The 16493-nt window shown below is 42.4% G+C and overlaps 3 protein-coding genes across 9 annotated transcripts in view; 1 reads left to right on the top strand and 2 right to left on the bottom strand.

Moving 5' to 3' along the window:
* trpc2a (transient receptor potential cation channel subfamily C member 2a) overlaps window positions 1-35 on the top strand; it is a 6137-nt gene extending 6102 nt beyond the window's left edge. Inside the window, exon 12 of the mRNA XM_048265275.1 lies at window positions 18-35. Within this exon, the coding sequence (XP_048121232.1) occupies window positions 18-35 (18 nt within the window). The remainder of the gene's footprint in view (window positions 1-17) is intronic.
* Window positions 36-1675: 1640 nt separating this feature from the next.
* Window positions 1676-10512, bottom strand: LOC125308313 (protein sel-1 homolog 3). 2 transcript variants are annotated; one of them, XM_048264717.1, is made up of 23 exons: window positions 10168-10504; window positions 9493-10000; window positions 9035-9161; window positions 8649-8770; window positions 8217-8332; window positions 8069-8130; window positions 7827-7959; window positions 7468-7597; window positions 7212-7355; window positions 6893-7095; window positions 6260-6439; window positions 5838-5957; window positions 5499-5639; window positions 5321-5383; window positions 5057-5230; window positions 4606-4733; window positions 4411-4494; window positions 3405-3495; window positions 2887-2974; window positions 2565-2674; window positions 2283-2410; window positions 2013-2112; window positions 1676-1894 (listed from the first exon to the last, which is right to left on the bottom strand). In XM_048264717.1, the coding sequence occupies exons 1-23, from the start codon at window positions 10225-10227 to the stop codon at window positions 1793-1795; spliced, it is 3114 nt and encodes a 1037-aa protein (XP_048120674.1). In that variant the 5' UTR covers window positions 10228-10504; the 3' UTR covers window positions 1676-1792. The 2 variants fall into 2 exon arrangements, with proteins under 2 accessions (XP_048120674.1, XP_048120675.1); XM_048264718.1 differs by lacking the exons at window positions 1676-1894; window positions 2013-2112; window positions 2283-2410; ... (1 more) ...; window positions 2887-2974; window positions 3405-3495 and adding an exon at window positions 4104-4203 and having other exon boundaries at window positions 10168-10512.
* Window positions 10513-13061: 2549 nt separating this feature from the next.
* Window positions 13062-16493, bottom strand: part of stim1a (stromal interaction molecule 1a) — a 40899-nt gene continuing 37467 nt past the window's right edge. For 3 of the 6 annotated variants that reach the window (XM_048265616.1, XM_048265615.1, XM_048265617.1), the window contains exons 12-14: window positions 16239-16319; window positions 14682-15105; window positions 13062-13933 (exon numbers count right to left, since the gene is read on the bottom strand). In XM_048265616.1, coding sequence (XP_048121573.1) covers window positions 13366-13933; window positions 14682-15105; window positions 16239-16319 — 1073 coding nt within the window. In that variant the 3' untranslated portion in view covers window positions 13062-13365. The remainder of the gene's footprint in view (window positions 13934-14681; window positions 15106-16238; window positions 16320-16493) is intronic. The other 3 variants (XM_048265619.1, XM_048265618.1, XM_048265620.1) reach the window with 3 other exon arrangements.

The raw sequence follows: 16493 nt of genomic DNA, 5'->3' as shown, positions 1-16493 counted from the left end.
CTCTCTATATACCGCAGACCCAGACGACATACTGAAGGGAAATTAAAATTGAGCGGAAGTACGTAGGAGGGCGGAGCCAGGCTAGCTCATCCCTCCCACAGTGCTCACCGATAAACTCCACACAGTGTTCTGGTATAGTTTGAGGGGACATTGATACCTCCACTTTGTTTGTTTCCAGTTCACAGAGCCAGAGCTGTGTAGGAAGATTGTTTTTTTTTTTTACAGAGTATACTCAGAGAATGGAGATCTTGCAGATTGTGAGGAGATATTCACTTAATCTTACAAAAAGTTAAAAAAATGCTCAGCATTGCTTACCCTGACTTAAATGCTCAGCATTGCTTACCCTGACTTTTAATGTTCCTTGTTAAAGAAGAATATGCTGCAAGGCCTACAGGTATATCCAAAATTCATGACTTGGTAGAAAATGTAATTTATCGCCCAGGTCCCAGGCATAACCTAACCTTCCAAGTGGAAAAATTATTCCTATAAAATTACTCTTCTCCGGTGGGATAGGCCAGACTTGATAAGTGACACTCCTTATAGTCCAAATTGCGGAAACAGGATCACAGCAAACACTTGGGGCAGCAGGCTAGTGGTGAAGACCTTGCTACCAGGCTTGTGCAAAATTCCATAATTGAATTGAAACTGGCTCTTAAATTCCAATTCAATTCTTGAACTTGCATTTCAATTGAGGTAGCAAACAGGAAGCAGAATTGCAATTCGAATTGTGCACAACCCTGCTTGCTTCACATAATTGCTATGATGCTCCGGACTTCTGCTTGAGGAAGTTTTCTGTAAATGGACCTCGCTGAATATTAATAGAATACCCCTGCTCTACACAGTATGATTTCTTGTTTAGACTGTTTGGGAAGCAGTGGGAGTGTTTAAATAATCACTACAACGTGACAAACAGCATGCATAACTCATAGCTTATGTTCAGAGGATCAAATGACAGCATTTACCAGAAATCTGTCATTTCCATGAGAAGAATCCCTTTTTGAAACAGTCATGATCTAGCAGTTGAAGAGTCAAGCCATTTTTACTTCATTAGTTAGAGGGACAATGTTATTTCAATTAGCTGGTTGTCTTGAGACTTGGCTGTTCCTCTGTGGCTGAGTGCAGGTCTCAGCTTGCAGAACACCTGCTGTTTGTGCTATTCCTCTGTGTCCCCTCATGTGACACAACAGTATTCATTATAATTGGCTTAAGCACACAGGTAACCTCTGGGCCAGTAGCAAAAGACAGGAAAATAAATCCATCCTTGTGAAGCTATGTTTCAGCCATCATGCCATATAGATTACAGAAATACAGAACAAAAGTACAACTAATGAGCCCTGAGAAATGCCTGCCTGACCAGGTGTGGAGAAATCCTGTCTAAGTCATGTCTACACGGATCTTGTTGAGGCAGCAGCAGGAACTATGGAATCTGAGAACTTTCCAAGGCAACATATTACACTATATTAAGTCGATGGGCTGCAAGAAGTACATAGGATATCCGTTCTGTTATGATCTTGGCCTATATTAACAACAATGCAGTACTCTGTCAGGACAAAAGGCTGTAATCTCAGATCATGAAATAAGCAGAAGAGCTTAGCTTCTCAGATGTGATGTAGAGCTTAGGAGCTAACTAGCTGGTCTGCTAACCAGCTGACTTATCAAATATCAGAAAGACAAATTAAATGGATAAAATAATTTATTGGATGGTTAGTGAATCCTAAGTATGGCACACTGAGAACATACTGAGTGGTATTAACAGAATGTGTGATCTAAATCCCCCCCAACCGGTTGGTGGTCATGTGATCTGACCAGTGTCCATGACGTATCTTCTGATGATGTTGGATATCACAAAGGCCATCGCTACGGTGGCAGCTGTTATAGCAACAGTCCTTGACGTCTGAAAGAAAGCAAATACACAACCATGTCTGAGCAATAGTTTAAACTATTTAAGTCATACAATACAAAATGCAGGAAGAGAATGGTGTGTCTTTTTAACCAACTGCACAAAACTGTACCTTGAGAACAATATTGGTCTCGCAAAATGAGTGTAGATACACATTGAACAGAGCAAGACTGCAAGGTATGTATGCATCTGTGGCATTTGAATCTATACATCTGTTTGGTAGAGAAAAAAATATGTGATGTCACCTTCATAAGCAACTGTTGTTTATATACATAAGAGTATTTAATGTATTTGTGCACATTGACAAACAGGCAGATGAATCATTTTAGAATAGGCAGAAATGTAATAAAACAAGATTAAGTAGAAAGGAGAGACTACTTGCCTACGGTACAGTGTTGTGAGAAGGTCTTGTTTATCTGTTAGGTATGGCAGCAACAAGTTCAATTCCACCAGCAAAGACACTGGTAATGTCTCCCCCTCCTGGACAAGCATACCTAGACTATACCATCCCTGTTGACAAAGAGGGCAAAACAGAATGAAAACCACTACAGTAAAGACAGAGTAAAGCACTGGACAAGAAAAGTGGATCAGAAACACAATATCAATAGAGTTACCCACTAGGGGGAGGAAAAGTAAACTCAAAATTGTGATGAAGGGGGCACACCTGAGGTTCACCACTGAGAGTGGCCAGCTTGTACATTTCGGCGGCTTTGGTCACATCTTTCTTATCAGTCGTGTTAGTGACGGATAGCAAGTCTCCCATTTTGATCAAAGCTGCAAATCAAATATCACACCATCACAAGAAAACTCAACTGTCATGGAGACAAAAAATGTTACACAACTTACATAACACCTAAGGAAGCTATTAACTGACACCTATCAACCTTTTACAACTGTGCTTTTTGCAAGTTGCCATGAAGACAGATTTTGGTGTCATAAAGTCACATTAGCAATGTTCTAATGTAATGTGATTTTTATTCGGTTACCATATCTATCTGGATATTCACTCTGAATGGTGAGATTGTAGTATCTTAACATGCACTGTTTCACAAAGGCCTGCGTCAAAAAACCTCCCTGTAGAGAAAAACAAATGGTAATAACTTTCATGTCACAACAGTATATATTTATCATATATATCATCCACAAAAGTATATATTTTGACAGTTTTCATCTCATATTCCAATATTATATAATGAAAATGTATAGCACACTGGTCATTCTTGAAAAATAAATTCCAACAGGCAAAACAGGACCCCGAACGGCCTCGTTGTTGTGAGTGAGTGAGTGAGAAGAAACCCCAAGGCCAGCGGCAGTGGTCATTAATTTTTTGCCATGGCCATTATCAAGAAATATTGGACCTTAGAACCTTAGGTATGGCCCATATAATTCAACTGAACTTTCTGCATTGCGACAGGCTGTATGATAATATGAAATGAAATAAATTGCAGTGCAGAATTGTCAAATGACAGAAATGTTAATGTAATTGTAAGTGTAATTAACTCACAGGGTTTTGTTCACATAAGTAGGCCACATTGAACTGTGCAGAAGCAAATCCTGATTCAGCCGCCATCAAGTAATGTATGAGAGCCATCAACCTTTAACATAAGGTAGTTAGTTTGGTTTAAAACACGGTAATCACACAAGGCCCCTCATTACAACATATGATAGGATGACATAGAAGCGAGGCTTTCTAGATAGACTTTAAATTACCTCTGTAGAAATGCAGTTTAATTTCTGATTAATGAATTCTGTACAAAGTGAATAGTTATAGTACTTAGGGGCAGCCGTGGCCTACTGGTTAGCGCTTCGGACCTGTTACCGGAGGGTTGCCGGTTCGAACCCCGACAGCTGAAGTGCCCTTGAGCAAGGCACCTAACCCCTCACTGCTCCCCGAGTGCCGCTGTTGTTGCAGGCAGCTCACTGCGCCGGGATTAGTGTATGCTTCACCTCACTGTGTGCTGAGTGTGTTTCACTAATTCACGGATTGGGATAAATGCAGAGACCAAATTTCCCTCACGGGAACAAAAAAGTATATATACTTATACTTATATAGTAGGCACAGCTGAAGTGCCTTTGAGCAAGGCACCTAACCCCTCACTGCTCCCCGAGCGCCGCTGTTGTTGTAGGCAGCTCACTGCGCTGGGATTAGTGTGTGCTTCACCTCACTGTGTTCACTGTGTGCTGAGTGTGTTTCACTAATTCACGGATTGGGATAAATGCAGAGACCAAATTTCCCTCATGGGATCAAAAGAGTATATATACTTATACTTAACTTCTCTGGAGTAGTGAGATGCTTCAGTGGACTGAAATCATTTTAAAAGGATCAGAGCAAGCAGTCCAAAAATATGACAATGAGGAACTGTTAGAACACATCATTTGCATAAGATGCTTCCCTTTTTCTTGTTTAACAGCTATGAGTGTATCATAATATCCTACTCTGGTGGGTAGAACCTATGGTTATTGCAATGGTGTTCTGGCTCTGGGGCCTCATAACCAACTGTAACAGTTACCATTTCTCTTTGAAATATGCATCAAGGCCTTTCCGTAAGACTCTTCCAAGGTAACCATTTTGTTCAGATGCCCATTTTGCCCATCTGAAAGTGAAACGCAGAATTGTATAAGAGATACTGGCAGGCAAACAGAACATGCTTATAAATGAGTACATTCATGACAAATACATGACTACAGTGACATGTAATCCTTACAGAACAGCGTGATTAGGAAGCCTGCTCATGTGATTTGGGATCCCCTTATTCCACACCTCAGCCAGAGTAATGGCTCCATCAACATGGCCCCTTTGTGCAGACTTCAGGAAGTAGTGATATGCCATGACCTAAGATAAAGAAAAAACAGAAAAAAAGAAATATTGTCAGCTGAAGGAGGAAATGAATAGCCAGCTGATAGTAGGACTTGTGCTTTAAGTGTTTTAATTATCGAATCCACATAGTTAGAAATACCGAAGAGGGTGATGAGATGTTGGTGCAAAGTCTGAGCCAGCATTGAGATACAGGGTGATCTTACTCTTACTATTTTTCTGCAAATTCTGTGAAAAAAACAGCCAAGCACTTTCCAAGCACCTTCACCCCACTACTCTCCTGTAAACAGGTGAAACTAAAAGCACAGTTAGCGTTAACACACTACTGTAAGTGCACTTGCCTGGTCCGCTGGTTTGCCTGGATAGAAGCCTTGGGAGTGCATGACCCCCAGGTTCATGGCTGCGTCTGGACTTCCCAGGGCATCGGCCTGTTCCCACAGCTGCACAGCACGCTCATAGTCCTTCTCATGCTGCTCATAGTACCAGCCCAGAGCGTTCATCGCAGGAACAAAGCCCTGTGCGGTACAGGAAGTGCAAGGTGTTAGATGCGCGCTATAAATATCGCCAAGACAGCTCGTTCGTGTAATGGTTAACTTGCTACTTACTCGCTCTACGGCTTTCTTAAGAAACATGACAGCTTTTGGTATGTCTCGTTCGACACCACGACCCTGTCAAAAGAAAAGGTATATTTCATAATTTACAATATTTCACACTGTGAAGTGGGGATAGTCAGGACCAATAGGCAGAACCAATATGAATATTTCTAAGAAGGGGAGAGCTGACCGTGAGCAGGACAATGGCATAGTCGTACATGGACACAGGGTCTTCCAGCCTTAAGGCTCCTCTCTGATAGTGCCTCACAGCAGTCTGAATGTCTGAAGACACACCCTGCTGGCCCCAGAACAGCATCCGGCCCATTGCTTGCTGTGAAAGAGCAGCCGCAAAACACATTAACACAATTTCACAATGCCTGATCTGGTCCAAAAGCCTTCATGTCAACAATCATGCATTAATAAGTTATGTATGAGTTAAGAGAGGGGGGCAGTGGTGGTCTAGCCATTAGTTGTCTGGACTTCCAAGTGCAAAGCCAAAAAAAACACTTAAAACCAGAGAGTTTCATACTTCTGCCCCTGCCACCCCATTCCGTGCTTGGAGCTTTAACCAGTGGAAGAGGTCATGGTTCTCATTGGTCTGTGCCTTCAGTACTTCCTCATTGTTGAGATATATGGCCTCTACAAAAGTCTAAGGAAGCAACGATGAGGACAGGGTAAATCACTGGCCACACAAAAGTATTGTAAAAGATAATGACAGTAAGGTAGTAAAATTATTGTTGAATATATAGTGCAGTATAATGTGACTGCATAATTATAGTTTTTTTGTGTTGTAGACTTATATAGAATGTACCAAAATATTATATAATATTACAAAAAACAAACCATTTGATAATATGAAAATTCAATAGAAAAGTGGATGGTACAAAATATCAGCCACCTACTGCATTTAATGATTTGTCTGTCTGTTTAAAGTCAGTTTGCTAATGCTACCTGCTGTGAGGTGAAGTTCTGACGGTCAGCAGATGTCTGTTTAGCGATGTTGGCATAGTAGGCGTAAGCCAGGTCAGGGTCAGGAGGGACGTTCTGGTCACCTAGATGGTGCAGGTGCCCGAGGCGAAGCAGCGCCAGTCTCCAGTCCTGCTGGGCAGCCAGCAGAGCCAGCAGCCATGCCTGGACGAGAGGAGAGGACAGATGATCTGATTATGATCCAATTTACAGCTAGGAACTAGGAACAAAGCAGGTAAAAGTGACATTCTACAAACTTAGTGTAGGAGGGCAGGTCAAAACTTGTAACAGTGTAGAACTGTATAATAACTTTATTGATGATTTTAGTGGCTTCCTGTGCAATAACCTACAAGCAGGTCATGTTTTAGTTGATATTAATTTTAATCTTTAGCCACATAGGTACCTTGTTAATACTATACAACTCTGCAAATGGCAATAGTAACTGTCAATCTAAGTCAGTCATTTGATCAATAAGTCTGATATCAGTTCATCCATTTTTAGATATTGTTCCCCATATTTCTTTGTGATTTTATCAAAGGAAAGAGCCGAGACACAAGTCAGACACAATGAGACGTTTCAGTTAAAGCAATGTGATCCACTCAGTGTATGGTGACACACCCTCTCAGGACGTGGCTTGACCCCAGCACTGCTGCTGTACAGGACCGAGGAGAGGTAGAGGGCACGCTTGTCCCCTAGGCAACCGGCCTGCAGTAAGAGTGGCATCATCCTACTGATGACTCTCGTATCCATGGCCTGGGTTAGTTTATGAAGGGTCAGGGAGTACAGAGCCTTGCCAATGGTGACTGGCCTAACCAATGGACCTGTGTAATATAGTACACATTGGGAAATAATCTTACATTTAGAGTGACTGCAATTGAACACTACGCTGTTGACATTTTGAAAACACGAAAAGTAAAAGTACGATCAAATGCTTTACCATATTTGTTTGCCAATTTTTCTGCTATAAGAAAAACATGTCGCCTCTGAGGTAAACTTGGCGCTTCCCATGCCTCACACTGTGGTGCTTTGATGTGGAACCTGTCTTTGGATTGCCACTGGCTGTATGCATCAACACAGACATCTGAATATGGATGAAACATCAGTTAGAATGCCTCACCGACACTAATATATGTAATGTGTTTTAGTAGAATTGCTTGCCTCTTGTGCCATCTGTTGTACAACTGAGGTATTACCTGAGTGTCCATTCTCTCTCACTCTTTGTAAATATTGAGCAATTTTCATCCTTACATCGAATTCAAATTTATGACAGGATTGATACCATTCTGTCATAAGTGTTATAGAAGGTGGTATGTGGCCTTCAGACTGTGTAAAAACAAAATAAAAACAGACATGAAAAGTAATACTACCTCTCAGGGGGAAAGTAGCTCTTCTCTGAGAAATTGCAACAATAGATTACTGAGATTACCGAGTGTGCCTTTCTGCTTGGAATATTTTTCAACATGATTATGGACATACGATTTCATATTTGTTTTTTAACATACATTTTCTTTCTCACTTCCTGACTATATACCAGCTTTAGCGATCAACTTACCTCGGTTTGAGGAAGCATCCTGTTTCTGTAATAAATGATAGGTCCATAGTATCCTTCAATGCCATTAACAAATTCACCTCCCCCAACTGCAAAGTAGCCATCTGTGTCATCCAGATGAAAGGCTATATCAAATCTGTTGAAAATATTATGATAATGCTTACCTTCTACTGACATGACTTTCTAATATCATACTGTATATATATATATAAAACATTCAACTTTAATGACAGACACATTCTTACACATGATTAGAGCTGTGCACAATGTAGTGCTGTCCATCTCTGCATGTCATGGTTATCCTGACCTGTAGATAAGAGTTTTATTTTCCTTACCACTGGACCAAGGTCAGAATACTGAGTTCTTTTGATGAATGAGGTGCATGTCTCTCACCATCCATCCATCCAACACCACATTGAGGTGGCACCACTGCCTGATAGGCACAGTGAACGCGGAGAGGAAGGCTGAGGAAACCCCTGGTGCCCCATGCATCTGGATGTGCAAGTGGCCTGGAGGGGGCAGTTGTAATAATGAAGGCTTTGAAATTAGCACCGCATGGGGAAGCAAGGCAGATAACCACCAATGGTGCTATAAAAAGCCACTTCATTTCAAGCTTGTAAAATAGCTAATTTATCCTGGCAAGCTCTTTTCAAAATAGTCCCTTATGCAGAGCCTTCTGTACTTACTCTTCTGATTCCGACTTTCTGCTAATATGACGCTAGACAAGATGCTACAAAACTTCCATTGCCCCTTTTATTGTATATAGTGGCACTGTTTAATACATAGAAACATGTATCCAAAAATGAATGGGACAACTAGTAATACCAGAGTTCTTCAGGAACAGTGAGGGAGAGGCATAAGTCCTCTTTGAGTCTAGGTGGTGCAGCACCCCACACAACTGTTGGCGACAGGGATGGAGCAGGTATATCCAGATGGAGAAAGCACACCTTTACAGAAGGGTGAACACAAACATAAGAGAGCAGTAAATGACTGCTATTACACAATGGCATAAGATTATTACAGAGATAGACTCTGAACAGACAGGCTGATGGATTAGTACTAATGGCTCATAGCAGATCAAAGAAATTCAGAAAAAGTTAAGGTACCTATACCCGATAGAGGTCAAAGGTCAATGGATGACAACCGTTATGGTGTACAGTAAACGTTTACCAGACAGAGGAAGTGCACTCAGTGGGGTAATCATGCCTTACCAGGGATAAGGAATAGCCTTGAGTCGCAAACTCTCCAAAGCCTCATCGCTGAATGGCTGAATAGTCCTTACGATACCAAATTTCTCCCCAGTGGAGGCATACAGTGTTGACAGGAACACAGCCACCTCTAAACAGATTAGGCAGTTGGGACCAATGATGCACAGACAATGCAAATCTCTTATCCCATGCACATAAAATACATTTGTGGTACATGGTGCATTTTTAGCACCTTGTATAGGCCAATGTATTGTAGACATAAACTTGTTAATAGACACTGTATATTAAATATGAAGTATTCATATCTATCTATGAATAACCTAAGGATGCATTTTAAAACCTGTTGAATTTACACAATGTACTCTGAATACATTAGATGTTCATGTGCTAGTCTAACGCAAAATAAAATTACATATTTCAGTTGACAGGGCATTTACTGTACAGTATAGTACCTACAGTACCTTGCTCCTGAGGACACTGTGGGATCTTGTCTTTCAGCGCTCCCCACTTCATCTCCAAGCCCCAGCTCAGGCACAGCTGATGCTGCTTCATTGGCCTGCTGAAGGGCTCCCTGAGATTCAGCAGCGTCATTGCACGTGCAGGGGCAGACATGTAGTCGTCCAGACTTCCAGCCCCACTGACCCAGGCACGCAGCATTGCAGTCAGGACCCATGCCGAGGGCTGGATCTTCCAGTCTGCTTGGTATACAAGCCAATCAGGCAGGGTCAGGGCAACTGTCCTGACCTTTGAGGAGCCCGGATGGCAGGTCCAGTGCCGTCTGAAGATCGTTGAAGTGTCTCCGGTGTCAAAAGATGCAAGGGCCTCCACGTGGACTACAGACGGCTCAGAGCATGAGTAGAGAACTTGCAAAGAGCTGGATTCCACTTCCTCTATTTGGTTTAGAAATATTACATCATCAAATGTGTGGTGGTGATCAGCACATTCACTGACGGTAAACTGAGTCAAAAACTAAAATAGAAAATAAGAAGCAGTTTACAATGAGATAAACATGAGTTCACATGAAATATGAGCTTCTTTTTATATGGACAGCAACCATTTTCAAAGCGTGAAATGAAATGAAATTGTCTAGATAGCATTTGAATGTCATAAAAGACAAAGACAAGTGGCTTACTTACAAACACAACATGTTGTACCACCAGCCTCAGCAGGGAACTATTCCATTTGAACCCCTTCATCCTGCAGTGGAAATTGTCTGTTTCACTTGCATCACTCCAGGGATTAACCCATTTCAGTCGCTGAATCTATCAGATTAAAATATCTCATCTAAAACAACGCTGCCACAGTTCCAGTTTCCAGTGAGGTTGGTCGTCTGAAGTGACTCCGGGATAATATCCTGCTTGGTCAACATAGTTAAGTATTAAGTAAACACTATAGGCAGCTCCACCTGTTAAGGCAAAGAATGAGTATGAAAAGCCATTCAGTTCAAGTAATGTGCTTGACTTGTTTCATCCCTGACTTTCTGGTTGGTTATGGTGCATTTTGCTGTGAAAACACTGATAATAGATAACTAGAGTCTATAGGCACAACACTATGAAACGTTCCTCTTCCTTGGTGACTATGCATCTTGAATGAGGAAATAGTATGGGTCTGTCTGTTCCTGGCTATTGGACCTCAGTAAATAGTAGAAAAACAATGCGGCCAGGTAACTCTGAATGGGAGACGACTGACGCCTGTTTGGTTTTTTTTAAAGATGCAAACTTTAATCTCGTTTCCAAGCCAAATCAAACAAACCCAGCTGCAAAACTAGCCTGGTTAATACTCAATAGCCTTATCTTCCCATCAACTACTATCACAGATCAAGCCTATCTGTTCACACTGTCCATCTGTCCCCCAAATCATGATTATGCCGCTTGGGCCCATGTCTTTTTTTAGGAGAGCCTTTTCACAGGTGGGCCAACATAACCATGACCTTTGTATACATCCCATGCCATAGTATGGCAGGTGAAATTAATTTAAACTGATATATTGAGGTGTGCAAACAAAATGACAACTTTTTTTTTTCTTTTAAAACTGTTTATTGCTATCATGCAGGAGTGCCATAAAATTCCAAATACTTGGAGTCACAGAAGATGCAAAATTCTTCCTTTTTTCCCGTACAAATGCACAGTCACAAATAGAAGCTCAAAGGGAGAAAGTAGATAAATAACTGCTCACATATTTTTCGCTCCCTTGACCCAGCACGAGTGTTGCAACAGGTTTACATGCATCAACAGATTGCAGTGCATTTTACCGGTAACAGATATAGATCGGCACACGCACACATATCCATCCATACACACTTGAACACACACACAGACACACACACACACACGCACGCACACAGAGCAAAAATCCATTTGTAGCTTTGTCGTGCAAGAGAGGTACAAATGACACATCATAAATTACCTACACCACACGGTTATTATAAACTGCTTGATGAAATAAAACCGTACACTTTTTGATGAAGCACTGTCATCCATACCATCTTCTAGTCCGTACTCGGAAGAGTCCGTAAGGGAGGGAGGTGTCCTGTGCAGCAATGCTATGCCTCCCCCGGGAAATTTGGGAGGTAAAACAGATCAGAATTTGTAAAATATATTTTGTAATTTTTCAAAAACAAAACAAAAATACTTTTTTCCATTTCATGACTACCAAATATAATTTGATAAATCAAGGCACTATGTCACTTTAGGAAGAGCCAATCCAAAACATTAAAGGGGACACAACAAATGCATAGTGCCAACCAGTAAAATACAAACTCAGGCCCTTTAGAGAGTTAAAAACTGTTACCATGTAAACATTTTTCAGAGTAGTGTGCTTGGGGGGTCAGCACCGGAGGATCTGAGTGAGGTGTGGCGCACGATATCTGGTGTGCCGGAGGCACCTTTTACTACCACATAATAATATACAAAATGGTGAAATTATTCTGGAAAAGATATGAAATTACAATATGTTATTAAAAGCCTCATTACCGAATGTCAGATACTTCGGACACCTCTGCACTCAGACTGATACTAGAAAAAAATCGGCACATATTTCCCATGTCCATATGTCTTTGGTTTGGCACTTCAGATCTGGACAGATACATTCCAGCCACATTTTTTTCTGGGCAAATATCTAAATATGATTCAAGAACAGAAAACAGCTCACTAGGATATACACAAGCGCTTAACAGATAAGACCAGTGATTATGACATGGACCTATAGGGAAGTTTTTCATTATTTGACTTAAATAACTTACTCTTACAGTGCCTAGCTACTGCTGACCAAGATGCTCTGTTTGTGCATGCTGACATTTCCTGCATGCATCCAAAGTCAGAGTACGGCCCCAGGAGTCCACTATATAGTGATAAGAGAGGATTAAATGAAAGGGAAAAAAAAGTCTACTAACACCTTTTTAAAATACATTCTTTTTATCGTTCTGCATATTAATTAACAGGGCTTGATACCTTTTTTGTCTGAGTGATTTGGCCTCAACAGTAAAAAAAAAAAAAAAAAGATCACTTTAAAAATGTATTCCGACGACAATCCCCTTGTCCATGACTGGGACTTGACGTGTTTTTTTGCTTTGTTTTGTTTTGGGGTTTTTTTTGTCACTAGATTTTCGCCTACAGGGCAGAATACTAACAATTCAACATTAGCACAAGATATTTAGGAAGGTTATCACGTGTACATACAGACACACATTATAGTTCAGCCCTTTTCTACCTTCCTAGCAAAGTCAGGTGTTAGCTCAGAGTTCTTTATCTACTGCCAGGAAGGTGTAACAAAGGTTAGCAAAGTGGAGCGGTGACGATGAGAACTCAAATATTTCGCTTCTGTGCGAGTGATATGAACCAAGCAAACACCTAAGAACATTCAAGATTTTCAATCAATCAAAGCTACAGACATGCAAAATGATAACGAGATAACAAGTATTATGTCTGAAAAGGGATACATCCCTTTGAAAGACTGGCACTGTCTCCTGCAGAATAAATAGTGCTTTGCATTATCATATACAACCCCAACCCAAGAGAGGAAATATTTTGTCATTAATCAAAAAAAAAAAAAAGCAATACAATGACATCAATGACTTGCTGGTTGCTCCCAAAGTTCCTAAGAAAAAAGTACCTTACAAAACTTTCAAAAGGCAACAGTTTGTGCCATCGTTTGTAACCAGTGAAATAAAGAAAAAAATATCTGGAGTACATATATTTGGACATCTGCTTCAAGAACAGAAAATAATTTTTACCATCAACAACAAAATAAAAAGAACAAACAAAAAAAACCTTTGACAGCTATAAAGCAGTCCACAGTCCCTGTTCTTTTTTTATATTTATATTATTTTCATCTGTTTACTTCTTCTGCTTCTTAAAGATCTTGAAGGTGTGTTTCTTTCTGCTGGTGACCGAGTCAGTGTCATCGCCCGTGGAGCCACTGTCATCCTCCAGGGGGCTCTTCTTGGAGGACAGGTGGGGGATCCGGCTGCTGACTTTGGTCCCGGCCGCCCCGGGCAGCCCGGTGGGGGACGGTGTGTCCGGGTCGGTGGAGTTCGGGCTCAGCGAGCGTGAAGACTCGGACATGGAGAGCTGGGCGGCCTGGGCGGCAACGGCGCTGCTGCTGCTGCTGCTGTTGATCTCGCCGAGGCTGGCCGACTTTTCGATGCTGTAGGTCTTCTTCATGAGAATGGGGCTGTCTGAGACGGCCTCGGGGGAGGCGTCTGGCACGCGGCTGCCGCCGTTGGGGGTGTAGGCGGTGTGCATGGGGCCGGCCTCGTCCACACCACGAGCCCCGGCGCCGTGCATCAGGGAGGTGGGCTTCATCATGAGGCCCTTGGAGCCACCGTAGGAGGTGGTTAGACGCAACTGCTCGCCCACCTGAGAGATGCAGAGGGACGAGTCCGAGTCCGAGCGGTTCAGGTCCCTGTGGAGGAAGCACACAGAGAGGCTGTGGAGGCTGATGGGACCAGATAAATAGTGCCGCTAGACTGAATGGCAACATTCAAAGTGCGCTGGCTCACAACTGTGCTATTTCCTTCAAAGTCCACTACTATTATAGGAAGCCTTGAAAGTCACAGAGGGAACAACACTTAAATGCTGACATTAAATCCAATTTAGGAAGTCATACATTTTTTAAATATTATATTGCATGGATAGGATAATGTTAACAATATAAATGAGCACTGCAAATATTTTATGGAGCTTGAGGACCCCAGCCTCTACAGTGCGGAATAGTATGAATATTAAACATAGCAAGCATTAGATCCTGGTGGTGGTCCAAGTTTATAGCTAGGCATGCTTGAACTGTTTGAACGGTTTGTATAAAAAAAAAACTATGATTAAGATTTTAAAACTGACATTAGTAAAGCACTCAGATGAACAGATCAATGGGGTGGCCATATTAGAAAAAGGAGGATAATGAAAAGATTTTTTTTTTTTTTAAATATTTAAAGAAAGATATCAATAAAGAAGGATATTACAGAGGGAAGTAGGCAAATCAGTGAATGGTATGGATGGCATTTATGTTTCGGGGATAGAGGAGGGGGGAAGCACTGCAACCAAGATTCGAAAAGGGCATTTTTAGAAAAAAGATTTCCTGGGAGAAACCCCCAGTGGCATGCCAGGCACAAGGAGAGGCGCAAGCCGAGCCAAGCGGAGCGGGGCGGGTATACCCATGACTGCCGGAGAGGCGTGAGCGCATATGGGGGATGTTGTCATTGGGGAAGTCGGCAAAGGTGTCCATGGGCTGGAAATAAGACGAGTGGCAGTGGGAGGAATGAAGACGGCTGGAAGAGGCTGCTAGAGAGGAGAAGGAGAGAGGAAGAGGAGGAGGAGGAGCAGCAGCGAGGGAGGATGAGGAAGAGGAGGTGCAGATAATGGAGGGGTGCTCGAAGGAGCGGCTGCGGCACTGCAGGAGAGAGACCCCAGTGTGGGACTGGTGGGACTGGTGAGATTGGTGGGACTGGGGGTGCAGGCCGCCGCTGGCCTCCCCCTGTGTCCCCCCCGCCGCCAGAGGGCAGCCCTCTACCAACCTCTGGGAGCCCATGGCCAGCTGCGGGTCGATGTGGCGTTGGCGCAGGGACATCATACTGGGAGCTGTGGACACAGAAACACACCGCGGTAAGTCTGTCATACATGTGTGTGGGCAACAGCTGATAAAAGAGATTGCATTAGAAGCAAACGCTACTAAAGGCAGATGACAAAAGCAGTGAGTCAGGCCAGGTAAGTACAAGCAGGTGTTGGGAACATCAGAGACAAAGATGTGACAGGGGTATGTTCGGGTGCATGTGAGCATCTGCCTGAGGGACTATGCCTAAATATTAAGAAGAAAAGGGGATGCATCTTGGCAACTGATGGCACTTCATCTCAGTCTCCTTGTGTGCCTCAGGGTGAAGAGGGAAAGTTCTTTAGTAAACAAACTTTTTAAATATAAGGGCCTGTTAAGATTATTTCTGAATACATTACTGTTGTAATAAGCTAATGTTATACTTTACAGGCCTCATTGAGGGTTTCTAAAGCACTGCGGCTTACCTACTCAATACAATAGTAATATAATCCTACATTGAAACAACAAACCCTGAATGCATGCTTCCAGGTAAAAATAAATATTTTTTTAGCATAATACATTTGGAACTAAAGCCAATAAAGAATTCAGATACTTTTTTGCATGTTCTGCATGTTTTCCTGGCATCTTGTTGGGTAGACATGTTGTTGTGTTGCCAGAAACTGGTTCAACAGCGAGACCAGAACACAGATCATAATACCTGGCCTGCTGCCAACACTTGGGATTTTCTTGCGACGTAAAAAGTACACCTTTTGAGTAACTACTTATTAATTTCTGCATGAACATTTAGACTCACTCCTACAGTGCCAATGCATCCCAAGAAGACTAGGCTCTTTAGAGGGGATTAGTGGCAGAACAGTGAAAAACAAGTCCGTGCTCTTGATGACTGAGAGGGGAGGAGAAAGAGGAGGGACAGTCTAAAGAAAGGGCAAGCTGTGAGGAAAACTGTGGAGACCGTACAGATATGGAGCCTCGGAGATGCTCCGTGGTTTAGTCCATACGTTTCCTAGTTGCCCTTCAACCTACAGTAGGGTTACATGCTCTGTACCACAGAGAAAAAGAGAGAGGGAGGCTTGGTTGTACAGGAGAGAGAAAGGGTTTTTTTGGAGATGATGGTTTAGGAGGCGTAGGTGTGGGTAAGGATGGTTATTAAGGTCAAGCGAACCCGAGTATTTCCACAGGGATTGGCTGTCCGAGTTGAGGGACCACAGGTCACTTGCTCGCCGTTCCATGAGCATGGTGGCATCTGGATTGGACCAATGGTGTGCGAGATCGAGGCAGTGGTCAACGAGGAGTGAGAAAAGAAAAGGGGGGGACCAGGGGGGTGGCTGTTATTAAAATTTTTAATTTGAACCTTGCACCAGGTGAAGTAAAAGGTGCTTTGTAAAAGTAGCCAGTAACATCTGTTTGCTGTTTTTCT

Source organism: Alosa alosa, chromosome 15, assembly GCF_017589495.1.
Source record: "Alosa alosa isolate M-15738 ecotype Scorff River chromosome 15, AALO_Geno_1.1, whole genome shotgun sequence".
In the NCBI taxonomy this organism is placed as follows: domain Eukaryota; kingdom Metazoa; phylum Chordata; class Actinopteri; order Clupeiformes; family Clupeidae; genus Alosa; species Alosa alosa.
This window is presented reverse-complemented; position numbering and strand designations above follow the sequence as displayed.